The 13252-nt window shown below is 35.4% G+C and overlaps 1 protein-coding gene and 1 long non-coding RNA gene across 2 annotated transcripts in view; both read right to left on the reverse strand.

Moving 5' to 3' along the window:
- Positions 1-778: 778 nt before the first annotated feature.
- Positions 779-13252, reverse strand: part of LOC111474424 (potassium channel SKOR-like) — a 20256-nt gene continuing 7782 nt past the window's right edge. The window contains exons 6-10 of the mRNA XM_023119519.1: positions 12462-12542; positions 10852-10950; positions 10025-10258; positions 6304-6492; positions 779-850 (exon numbers count right to left, since the gene is read on the reverse strand). Coding sequence (XP_022975287.1) covers positions 800-850; positions 6304-6492; positions 10025-10258; positions 10852-10950; positions 12462-12542 — 654 coding nt within the window. The 3' untranslated portion in view covers positions 779-799. The remainder of the gene's footprint in view (positions 851-6303; positions 6493-10024; positions 10259-10851; positions 10951-12461; positions 12543-13252) is intronic.
- LOC111474427 lies at positions 2133-2481 on the reverse strand. Its single transcript, XR_002716012.1, has 2 exons — positions 2345-2481; positions 2133-2224 (listed from the first exon to the last, which is right to left on the reverse strand). It is a non-coding gene; the product is annotated as an uncharacterized LOC111474427 (long non-coding RNA).

Below are 13252 nucleotides of genomic sequence, written 5' to 3' on the forward strand. Positions count from 1 at the left end.
CATAATATTTAATACCGTTCATTTCCTTTATACATTTCATACTATAACTCATTTATACATGGCAATATTTCTCAATCCATTACATGTAAGAGTACATATCATCCATAGCATTTCATGGTAACAGTATAATGGATTACATGCATACGTGGTAAACATTTCCTAACAATTCAAGAATACATAAATGTTGCATAACCTAGAGATTTCACATACAATATGGTGCATGTAAGGGTCACAGGGCATGCGTAACAGTGTAATGGATTACATGCCGACGTGGTAAACATTTCATAACAATTCAAGAATACATAAATGTTGCATAACATAGAGATTTCACATACAATATGGTGCATGTAAGGGCCACAGGGCATGCGTAACAGTGTAATAGATTACAAGCATACGTGGTAAACATTTCATAACAATTCAAGATACATAAACGTTGCATAACATAGAGATTTCACATACAATATGTAAGGGCCACAGGGCATGTGTAACAGTGTAATGGATTACATGCATACGTGGTAAACATTTCATAACAATTCAAGAATAAATAAACGTTGCATAACATAGAGATTTCACATACAATATGGTGCATGTAAGGGTCACAGGGCATGCGTAACAGTGTAATGGATTACATGCATACGTGGTAAACATTTATAACAATTCAAGAATACATAAACATTGCATGACATAGAGATTTCACATACAATATGGTGCATGTAAGGGCCACAGGGAATGCACCATCATTCATTAAGCTAACACCAATAATAAGGTCACTTACCTGGTTGGCCTTGATCAAAGTTACTCACGATAAGATAATTGCCTCGATACTACAACTCCAACACCTAACTATTCCCTATAAGATTCCACATAACATGCTTAGGGTTTATTCAAGCTAAACATCATGTTTAATTACCAAAGTAGGCCCCTAAACTAATCTGATTTGTTTAATAAGAGTCATACTGACCTCAAATGGCTTAAAAAAGGTAAAAAAAATGGCGTCAAAGGGGTTGAAAACCTAGGAATTGGTATATTATATATATATTGAGCCGTCAAGCCGAGGAAAGGATGGAGTCGAGCCGATGAAGCCGAGAATGCCGAGTCGACGTTACGTACGTGAGCGAGCCGAGTCGCGTCTGCGCGCATGTGCGAGCCAAAGGCATGCGTTTCTTCTGGGCGCGAATCGTGTATCCACTGGACTTGGGACAAAACAAAAGTCGTGAGCTAGACAGTGAGCCATTTTACGCTAAGATGCTGGGTTGGTCCGAGACAAATTAGATTTGGGTCGTGAGCATTCTAGGCAAATTGGTGAGGACCAAGACACATCTGGGTTCACGTGAATGTGGACCCAGACCTGAATGTATCTTTTTCCTCACCCGAAAGCAATGCAACCCTAGTTCGTTTACCCCTTTCTGATTCCAACAAGACATGCAACAATTCCGATGTCGATTCTCTTTGCTTCTGCCGCAGTTCTTCCTCCGAAGACTTATGCGGCAACTCCATACATTCTTACAACTCAAAACCCCCATATATCAACACCGATTTCACGAATCTTCGTGAAGCAAACTCACTCGATTTCCCTTTCAAAATACTCTCAGTTTTTCTCTCTCAGATGCAGTTGTTACATTCAGAGGAAAATCAATTGGGTAGATGCTGAAGAGTTCGAGAAAAGTGAGGTTTAAAGAGTCTATGGGGTGTTTCAAACATGGTAATAATTGTCTCATAAAAAATTGTGCATTTTCCAGCGAGATTAAATGTTGTACTTAATTATTATTATTTTATTTTTAGAATATGAATCGTTACATTATCCCCCCTTACCCTTAAAAAAGACGGTCGTCCTTGAACGTGTTTGTACCCAGAAGCAACTCTAGATACTTCTCTCTCATCTCATCCTCTCGTTCCCATATGGCCTCCTCTACTAGTTGGTTTCTCCACCACTCTGACAAATGCAATGTCTCTGGTGCGTAGAGTTTTAATTTTATGAGCCAAGATCCTCAACGGTTTTTCCTCATAGCTTAAGTCCTCTGCTACATCAAAAGCCTCATAATCCATCACATGTGTGGGATTAGCCATATACTTACAAAGTACAGATACATAAAACACGTTTTGTTGGCTGAGAGAGTTAGTGGTAAGGCTAATCTATACGCAACGGGTCCAATCCGCTCCAAAATTTCAAAAGGTCCTATAAAGCGTGGACTCAATTTGCCTTTGCGTCCAAACCTTAGGACACCTTTCATTCAGGCCACCTTCAAGAACATCATGTCGCCCACTTCAAACTCTAGATTCATTCGTCTTGACTCTGCATAACTTTTCTGTCTACTCTGAGCAGTACACATTCTTTCTCTGACACCTTTCATTGGGGTCACCTTCAAGAACACCATGTCGCCCACTTCAAACTCTAGATTCCTTCATCTTGAGTTTGCATAACTTTATGTCTGCTCTGAGCAGTACGCATTCTTTCTCTGATCTTTTGCACTGCCTCATTTGTGACTTGGACGAATTCGGGACCCACCAATTCACATTCCCCTACCTCATCCTAACACAATGATGTCCTGCACCGTTTTTCATATAACGCCTCATACAGTGTTAGGTCAATTATTGCCTGATAGCTATTATTATAGGCAAATTCCATGAGATCAATTTTTTCAAGTCCCAACTTCCAGCGAAGTCAAATACACAAACACATAACATATCTTCTAGAATTTCGTTCAAAAGTTCTATCTGTTCGTCTGTCTATGGGTGAAATATTGTAATGAAATCCAGGCGAGTACTCAATGCTTTCTGGAGTCCGCGCCAAAACGCTGAAGTAAACATGGGTCTCAGTTTGATACAATTGACACAGAAACTTCATGCAATCTGATAATTTTCTTCATGTACAATTGGGCCCAATTGTCCATTGTGTAAGTGGCTTTACTGGGAAGGAAATGCACTGACTTAGTCAATCTGTCCATCACACATATGACCGTGTAACCCTTCAACATTCTTGGTAGTCCTACTATGAAATCCATGGCAATATTCTCCTATTTCCATTCGGAAACGATTCAGATTCCAAAAATAAAATAATAATAATTAAGTGTAGCATTTAATCAAGCCAGAAAATGCGCAATTTCCAGCGAGACAATTATTACCATGTTTGGAACGCTTGATAGACCCTTTAAACCTCTTTTTTCTCAAACTCTTCAGCATCTATACAATTGATTTTCCTTTGAATGTAACAACCGCGTCTGAGAGAGAAAACCCGAGAGTATTTTGAAAGGAAAATCGAGTGAGTTTGCTTTGCAAAGATCCATGAAATCAGTGTTGATATTTGGGGGTTTCGAGTCGTAATATTGTATGGAGTTGCTGCAGAAGTCTCTAGAGGAAGAATTGCAACAGAAGCGAAAAGAATCGACATCAAAATCGTTGCGTGTCTCGTTGAAATCAAAAAGGGGTAAACAAACTAGGGTTGCGCTGCTTTTGGGTGAGGAAGAAGATACATTCAAATCTGGGTCCACATCAACCCAGATTCGTCTCGACCCTCACCAATTTGCCCAAAAAGCTCACGGCCCAAATCCAATCTGTCTCAGACCAACCGAATAGCTCAGCGTAAAACAACCCACTGTCCAACTCACGACTTCTGTTTCAGTCCAAGTCCAGCGGGTACACGATCCGCGCCCAAAAGAAACGGGCGCCTTCAACTCGCATGTGCGCGCGCAAATGTGACTCGACCCGCACGCGTACGTAACATCGGTTCAGCATCCTCAGCTTCGTCGGCTCGGCTCCATCTTTTCCGCGGCTCGGCTTGGCTTGTTGGCTTGGAGTCTTGGCTTGGCGGCTTGGTATATGTATAATATACCGATCCTAATGTTTTCAATTGTTCTAAAGCCATTTTTGACATTGTTTAAGCCATTTGAGGTCAGTATGACTCTTATTTATCAAATCAGAATAGTTTAGGGGCTTACTTTGGTAATTAAACATGATGTTTAGCCTGAATAGTTGTGAATAGACCCTAAGCATGTTATGTGGAATCTTATAACAAATAGTTAGGCGTTGGAGTTGTAGTATTGAGGCGATTATCTTATCGTGAGTAACTTCGGTCAAGGCCAACCAGGCAAGTGATCTTACGGTTGGTGTTAACTTAATGTATGATGTATAGCGGGAAATTTTTGTAATGCATACTAAATAATAATAATAAAGAAAATTTGCAGTTTCTATATTGTCAAAAAAAATTGACTTAAAATAAATAGGTGTGTTCATTAATAGTTTCAGTGGATCATCTTATTTGAATAATTCTAACTTCCTGACTTGAAATATTTTAAGTATTTGGCAAAAAATTAAGAATAATTAAGACTAGAAAAAGAAAATTCGATTTCTGTTTTGGATATTCAAATTTTTTATTAACTGATCCTTTTGAAAAGAGATAAGAGCTGGTGAATCAGAAAAATAAATTAGGAATTAAATATACTTTTTTTTATGGAATATACGTATCAATATTCATGGATCATACCTTTCATCTCACTTCCAATTCCTATCTTAATAGGAGTGTGACTTCTAACTTAATGTATGATGTATGATGGTGCATGCCCTGTGGCCCTTGCATGCACCATATTGTATGTGAAACCTCTATGTTATGCAATGTTTATGTATTCTTGAATTGTTATGAAATGTTTACAACATATGCATGTAATCCATTATACTGCTACCATGAAATGAATTGAAATGCTATGAATGATATGTAAGTCTTACATGTAATGGATTGCGAAATGTAGCCATGCATATATGTTGCATAAATGAGTTATGATATTAAATGTATAAAGGAAATGAAAGGTATTAAGTATTTTGTCATGTAACGTAATTCATGGGACCTCATGCATGTTTGTACGTCATACGCATCGAGATACTTCCCCTTTATGTTATGATAGTATGGGCTCGAACATTCGATATTTATGTTTTCCATGATATCATGCGAGCTTTTTCTTTTATATGGTGTCCAGTGACATGTAATACGTTGTGCCCGACCAAGCCAGTCCCAGGGGTACGTATACGAGCTTGCTAGTGGGCCCATGTGCGCATACATGGTCCATGTATGGGGAAGTACCATACATCCAACCCTGCCTGGATTTGAAAAGAGTCTAAGGCTATGTAAAGTTTAAGAAAGATAGGTCCCACTCATGTTTGCATGTGTATTGCATATCTAACCTCAATAATGGGGTGAATTACTGAGTATTTTAAAAAATACTCAAGCCACGTGCTACCATAATTTTTCAGGTAAAGGCAAGGCTCCCATGCACGGATGACGGTGGATGATGTAAAGACCATGGAAGATGAAATGTGGGCATAATAGGGTAGCAGATGTTTGTTTGAGTTTTATTTTAGAAATGAACGTTTGCATTTAAATTTCTAGTCTTAGTTGTTAAATGTTTTTCTGTTAGGTTAAATTTTGTATTTGTAAGACCCTAACTTTATTTCAAGGTTATTTAATATGAATTTTCACATTATGACTTGTACATGCATAGATGACGTCACTAATTAGGTTAAGAAAATTAAGAAAATTAGGAGCGTTACTTCAATTTGAGATATCAATTTGGCTCCACTATTCCTACAAGTCAGCCAAATGAGTTTATTTGGCGGCCCTCTAAAACTGACCACAAGCAAAAATTTCATCGACTACAAGTCAGTCAAATCAGTTTATTTGGCGGCCCTCTAAAACTGACCACAAGCAAAAATTTCATCGATGGTTTTAAATTGGCAAGTGGCTTATTAAACATTCACCATCCCTTTTTTGGTGGACGACACCATTCTCATTCTTCCATCGACAAATGGGCCTCGAACCTTTTCAAGGTTGTCCAAGTGTTTTTAAGAACTTTTCTTTTTCAAATTTGCTTACAACTAAAATGAAACAAGTCGCTAACAATCTTGACTATGGAGTTTTTCCATTCGTATATGCTAAAACTTGATGACTTCTGATAAGATATTGCAGCATATTTTGTAGAGACAACTCAGAAGAGTCACATGAACAGACAAAACAAGCTGGGATTCCAAGGATGATCTCAATGATACCATGATGGAGATGAGTTAAAAGTAATTATATATCCCTGATTAGTTGCTGATAAGAAAAATCTAGCAAAAGCAAACAAACAAAAATGCCTATGGCTAGTTCGCAAAAAATTATTGTCAAGCAAGATATATAATCATGCAGAGATTCAAATAAGGAAAATATATATAATGGTAGTACTACATAAATTCTACTCTAAAAAATTTTATTCTCAACCATATTAATTAGAACGTAATAAAAGAAGATAGAGATAACTCGGCTAGAAGAAACCATACCAGAGGCGATCTTCCATCATAATCTGTTTTATTGGGATCTGCTCCTGCTTTAATCAACCGTTTGAGTTGATTTAGATCCCCATCATGAGCAGCACAGTTGACCTTAATGGCTAACTCAAGTTCACGCTTTTGAATGTAAAGAATTATGTCAGATTCCAAAATTTGATCTTGTTGGTTGGAATCCTTTCCCTATGCAAAGAAGAGATTATAATTGTGGCATAGAATTAGAAGTTTAATAGCTTAAACAACTAAAACTTTTAAATTCCAAAAATAGATGGGAAAAATTACTGACCAAGCTGGACTTTGATTCAACCAAGCATGAACATTAGTAACCTCCTTTGAATAAATATTATTTTAATAATAATTAAATTTTTAGAACAAGGTATGGAACCTTTAAAAGAAGTAAGGAAAAGAAACAGAAAATGTACCAAGTTACGATCTCCCAAAAGGGAAGGAAAGAAAAGCAAAAATTAAAATGCTGAATCTAACGAGGGGATATAAAAGCATCCCAATCAAAACAAAGATCATTGAAAGAACAGTGATCAAGTACGGATGATATAGAACTCTAATGCAAAGATTTCATTTGAGATTAAACCAAACATCACTGGAAACGTAATGATCAAAAAAGGATAATAAAGAACTCCAATGGAAAGATTTGAATTAGGCTAAATAAAACTGCTTAAGCATTCCAATTAAAACCAACATCATTGAAAGAGTAATGATCAAATAAGGATGATAAAGAGAATGGGAATATAGAAGTTTAAGGAAGAGAACATGCTTCATTGTCTTATTCCTCTATCGAAAGAAATAACCAAGTTAGTTAAAACCCAACACTACCCCCTCAAGCTGGCTTAAAAATCAAGAATTTCTATCTCGAAAAGTATAGAAAATATATTGGGTGTTAGAAGAGCTTTTGTGAAGATGTCTGCTAGGCTGATCGAATGGGCTGACTTTATAAAACGAGAACTACTTTGTCACGGATGAAGTGGCTATCCAATTCTATGTGTTTGGTTCTCTCATGGAAAGTTGAAATTGTTTCTGTATACTGCAGCCTGGTTATCACCAAACAAAAGAGGAGGAACAAAACTAACTTGTAAATCGGTGGATTGCTTCCTGGATTTCCATGACCAGAGCATCTCCCAAAAAAAGTAGAAAACTGTAGAATATTTCTGAATATCTAAGAAAGAAGCCCAATCGTTATTGTAAAAAATTTAATTGAAATTTTAAAGAAGCTAGAAAGTAGAGGTCTTGTCTAGGTGCACATTTAAAGTACTGTAGTAATTAATGTGCAGCTTCAAGACGAGATTGGCAAGGGTTTGCCACGAATTGATTCAATTTGTTGACAACACAGGTACTATCATGTCATGAGAGGCTGAGATATAAAGGACGACCAACGTAACTAACCTTCAATACACCATAAGATCACTTAGCAGTTAGATCCTGAAGCATGTAACTTTAAAGTTTGATCAAGAGGAGCAGGGATTGGCTTATATCCAAGGAGACTAGATTTTTCTAAATGTTCCAAAGTGTAATGCCGTTATCAAATACAAAGATCCCGAGAAGGCCTTGCAAGTTCAAGATTGAGGAAATACTTAATATCACTAAAGTCTTTTAGACTAAATCACGCATTAAAAATATTTGTGAGTTGTTGAAATCCTTGAACATTGGGCTGACAACAGACGAGTAAAGCGATAAAGGATGAACCAAATCCTTGGGTAACAAGAGAGTAATCATGATGTAGGGATATACCTCCCTTTCTCTATGTTTTATTTATTTTAAACGAACCAGGCTATTTAATCAGTTCTTGAAGTTGTCTTTACGACCTCAGTTTGTTTGGAGATTTGTTAGTTTGTTGGACTTCCTCTAATGTATATATTTGTCTATGCTTGTACTTTGAGACAACTTATTCCATTCTTAATAAAATTGCTGAACTTAATACATCAAGTGGTATTAGAGCGAATGCCAAGAGCCATTTCTTGGATCTGCTCGAGTACAATATGGCCTCTATCGAAGTGGAAGCCTCCCCACTTTTGAAGTTTTAACATTGAAGAATTTGAATAATCAGGGGAGGACAGAAACTACAACTTTGAATACCAAGATCGTAAGGAAAGATTACCAAGAAGGAAACAAAACGATGTTCCTAAATTGGGTAAAAAACATGGAGGGTTTCTTCAAATATGCCAACACATTCAACAACAAGAATGTTAAATTGGTAGCCTTCAATCTCAAGGTGGGGCCTCGACATGGTGGGATCAATTGCAAAACAATAGATGGTGCTATAAAAACAACAATCAAGCAATGGCCTAAGATGCTCTGTTTGATGAAGAAGTGGTTTCTCCCTATCAATTACCGTCAAATCCTAGAACAACAAATATCCACAATGCAAGCAATAAGGACGTTCTATAATTGATTATACCTTATTGGAAACAAAAGAACAAAAAATCTCAAGATTTTTAATGGTCTGCAAGATGACATCAAAGAAGTTGTATGTCTACATCCCCTTTCCTAACTTGCAGATTCGATTGCATTGGCCACTAAAATTGAGGAACAAGATAAAGTGAAGCCCATCAGAACATATCAAAGAAGGAATAATTGGGATAAGCAACAACAAGCTCATGGAGAAGTACAATCAAGCCCACAAAACATTCCATCAAGTAAGCTCTTCCACATTCAACCAACAGGGCAAAATGGATGAGCATGCAAGCAAGAAAAACACCTCAAACAAAGATTTGTAAGGTACAAATCCTAGGAAAATTTCTAACCCTTATAACCAGTCATCTCTTGGGAAATGTTTTAAGTGTAGGCAACAAGGACATAACTCTAATGAATAGCATCAAAGAAGAACCTTGGCCACACAACAAGAGACAAACGAAGAAAGTGACCTCAACAGGAGTGAGGCATTTGGGTAATAGGAGTTAAAGAGGGAGGGAGAAACACTGCAGGTGGACACAAAAGGGGAAAGGTTAGCACCATTGCCAAAAAAGGGGGAAAAAAAGGCATCTTAAAGATAGGAACGAGAGTTGGGTGATTAAGGGAAAAAATGATTCAAGTGGGTTGAGGATGTGAGCTAGGCTTTCAATTCCTCTTTTATTATTATTATTTTTCTAATTTCTTTTAGTAGGAAGCTTCATTGTTGGCTTAGTAAGATGTGAGTTGGATTGAGAAATTATTTAATTTTATTTCATTTCTATTTTTTTAAAATTTGTATCATTTAAAAAATACGTTACTTAATTATTAACCATTAAGCTAAATAGATAATTAATATATTACATTGTCGAAAAGAATTTTGATACCTACAAAAGTATTGGTTATATTAGATATTGTAAAACATGTTGTATATGACCTGCCAAAATTTTAATAAATAAATTCTTGATAAACGTAATTGTAAATATGGATCTAAATTATATGTCCTGCCAAAATTTTAATAAATAAATTCTTGATAAACGTAATTGTAAATATGGATCTAAATTATATGTCACATCTACTTTCACTGTAAAAAATATACTAGTTTCTTTTCTTTTAAGAGGAAATCTAATTATATGTCACATCTACTTTCACTGTAAAAAATATACTAGTTTCTTTTCTTTTAAGAGGAAATCTAATTTCAATTGCAACCACATTTTTCATACATGATAAAATTGTGTTTCAGCTTTTGTAACCAAAATAGTGGATATAAAATGAGTAGAAGAGTGACAAATACCAAAAAGGCAAGTTTACCAACCTCAAGGGCATTGTCTAAGATGATCTGTCCATCTAAAAAGTGTAATTCCAAGGTTTCTTTAAATGACAGTTTATCGAGTTGCAAGATCTTGGAAAACTCACGAACCCGAACATGGTAGGGATGAGGAGAATTGCAAAGGAAAGAAATTTCACCAAATGAGCTATATGTTCCAAGACCCCTAATTAACTCTTCATCTTCAGTATCCCAGTTTTCAACTTCCTCCTGTGAATAAGTCTAAAACAATAAATAGATATACGAGAACAAACATAAATCAGACAGTCTTTGGAAATAGAGCCTTTCCTAGATTGATTCCAATTAATTTGTACGAAAGATAGGTTGTTTCACAAAAGAAGCAATCATGACATGCAAATATACTAATATTCAACTAATGAAATCTCTACTTTTGCATGCAACAAATGTTAGGCAATACAAGGATTTTTTATCTCACATCTATTTGAGCATTTTTTTTCTATACAATGGTACTTTATGATTGCATTGTTGGCATAGATCTAGCAACCGAAGTTAACAAGCATGTGTTTTCAGCAACAAGAGCATGATAAAAGATATATTTATAAATTTTAAGTTGATAGAAATTGTAGGCTATTTAACAAAGGATAAATACTTCGCTGAAATATTCTCCTGACATAAATAAACGCCACTAAATAAGAGCTCAAGTGACTAGTGACCAACAAATTACCACCTAGAAGTTATAAAGCAATATAAAAAGCTATTTTTGTTTAAATAAATAACTGTGAAAGCTCTTGGAAGATTAGGCACTAATTAAAAAATGCACAAAGAGATTGAAACTGAAAGACTGGAATTCGTACCAATTCACCATGACATACAACATAGAGTTGGTCAACTAAGTTTTCACGTTCAATAATCATTTGTCCAGGGAAAAAAGCCTCTTCACGAACTTTGGTTGCCTGGTACAGGAGAAGAATGAAAATAATAAATTAACCATGAAATAGGCATGAGCTTTCTTTCCTTAGGAATGACTACAACTTCTTAATTCATAGAAAGGTTCTATTGGTCGTTCTTTTTTTGTTTAAACGGCTAAGATGTCAGATTAATTGCATACTTGGGTAGAGATTGAAATTCGAGTAAAATATCAAGGTTGCCAACATACTAGAAATTTAGAGCTATGGAAATCGATGATAGGAAATGACTCTTGTCTTTTAAGAAAGCCTTCACCAGGACTAGTGGGGGAAGGGAAAACAAAAAACCCTAAAGTTCATACACACGTCAAGCTTTGTTCAGTTTACACCGTATAGTATATGGGTGTGTTGACCATTAATGGCCTCCAAGCTATCAAGAATAGGAAGAATCTTCCCGAATGAGTTGGAAAACATTTTTGTACGGTAAAAAGTGAACGAGATTTCCTGTTAATTATGTGAAGAATCTATCTTTTTTCAGGAGAAAAAAATCAACTTATACCTTTAAACTTCGCACATTGTATCAATAAAAATCCTAAATTAATAATTGTATCAATTAAAACCCTAAAATTAACTTGATTGCATTAAAATCAACTCGGAATTACCTGACTAACATTATTTTTCTACCAATATCCTACTGAAGTAATTGCATTAAAATCAACTCGGAATTACCTGACTAACATTATTTTTCTACCAATATCCTACTGAAGTACCAAAACTAGTTTTATTTCGGAATTACCTGACTAACATTATTTTTCTACCAATATCCTACTGAAGTACCAAAACTAGTTTTATTAGATTCATCCTTGATCTCGATAATATCATTGTTTGACAATAAACCACAATTGGGTCCTCTTTCAGCTCAAGATATTGTTGCTGGTTCTTATGCCAAGGGAGAACTTTTTGAACTTCATCTGAAGGACGAAAGGAATACGATACAAAAATGTAAATTGAAGTGGTTAAAAGAAGATGAAAATACCAGATTTTTTCATAGATATTTGGTAGCAAGGAAGAGAGATTTTGATTTTGGAATTATGCCCATCCGAGGGTGTGTCTTTATTATCCTATAGAGAAATAGAAGCTGACAACTGTTGAAATTTGGGCAGCACTTAAAAGGTCATGGTATAACAAGACATCGAGTTTAGACAACTTACTATTCATCATCATGGTCATTCGAATTCAACCCTTAACAAGAATTCATTTGTTTAGTACAGAAGAAAGAGCCTATAACTTTCCTCAAAGATTTTCAGCCAATTAGCATGAATTCTTCCATTTATAAGATTATTGCCAAGGTGCTAACTAGAAGATTAAAGAAAGTAAGTAATGCTTCCGATATTCATCACTCATAGTGCATTCATTGAAGGATGTGGATTCCTAATTTGATTAGGAGACAACAAAATAGCCTTGAGAAAAAGTTAGAGACAACGTGTACAACTAAAAAATAGCCCCAAGAAAAAAAAAATTGTTCATCATTATGAGATAAAGATTATTAATGAACTTACAATTCGTTTTATGAATCCCTGAGAGCAACCTTTGAAAAGATAGACTTCCTTAATGTATGGCTCGTACAAATTCTGTGATATCTGCAACCAACACACATAAATAATAATAAACACACGCATCAAATACTACAAAGACATCCATTCAATTGTACCAATTACGAGTAATCAAGAGTTTTGTTTGTTTCTTTTTATAAAAAACATTTTATTGACGAAATGAAATTAAAAAATTGGGGTTGTAAAACTCTGGAATTTACACACAACATTTTCAATGGGTTACGAGAGATGATAGACTATAGCTACAAAAATATGGAGACAACTTACACCATGTTAGAGCCAAAAGAGAGAGATTCAGAAAAAAAAAAAACTTCAAAAATGTCACCCCTTATCTTTGAAGAGTCACAAATTCCTTTTGATTCCTATAGACCAGTGCCCTAGAGAAATTGAGACAAAGGATCTTGTGGGAAAAGGGTTGGTTATTCCCTGAATATAAATTGGTTAGTTTTATGCCAAAGTTTAGAAAGATATTTCTTAGTTATTTTATTTTCATTTCTTAAAATTAAATTTTATTCTCAATGTTTTAAGAGATTTAACAGCACGACATTCTCCCTATTATTAAAGGATTTAGTCAATCAGTTTGTGGACTGTTTTCCAGCCGTGATGCATATTTATTAGGTTGTAATTCTGAAAAGTAAATTCAAGGAGAACAATAAATTTTCCTCTCTAAATTCTTCATGGTATAAAAGCAGGTTCTGTGCTAAAATGACTATTTTCTTCTTTCTGCCTTGATCCAT

The sequence above is a fragment of the Cucurbita maxima genome, unplaced genomic scaffold, assembly GCF_002738345.1.
Source record: "Cucurbita maxima cultivar Rimu unplaced genomic scaffold, Cmax_1.0 Cma_Scf00362, whole genome shotgun sequence".
NCBI lineage: Eukaryota > Viridiplantae > Streptophyta > Magnoliopsida > Cucurbitales > Cucurbitaceae > Cucurbita > Cucurbita maxima.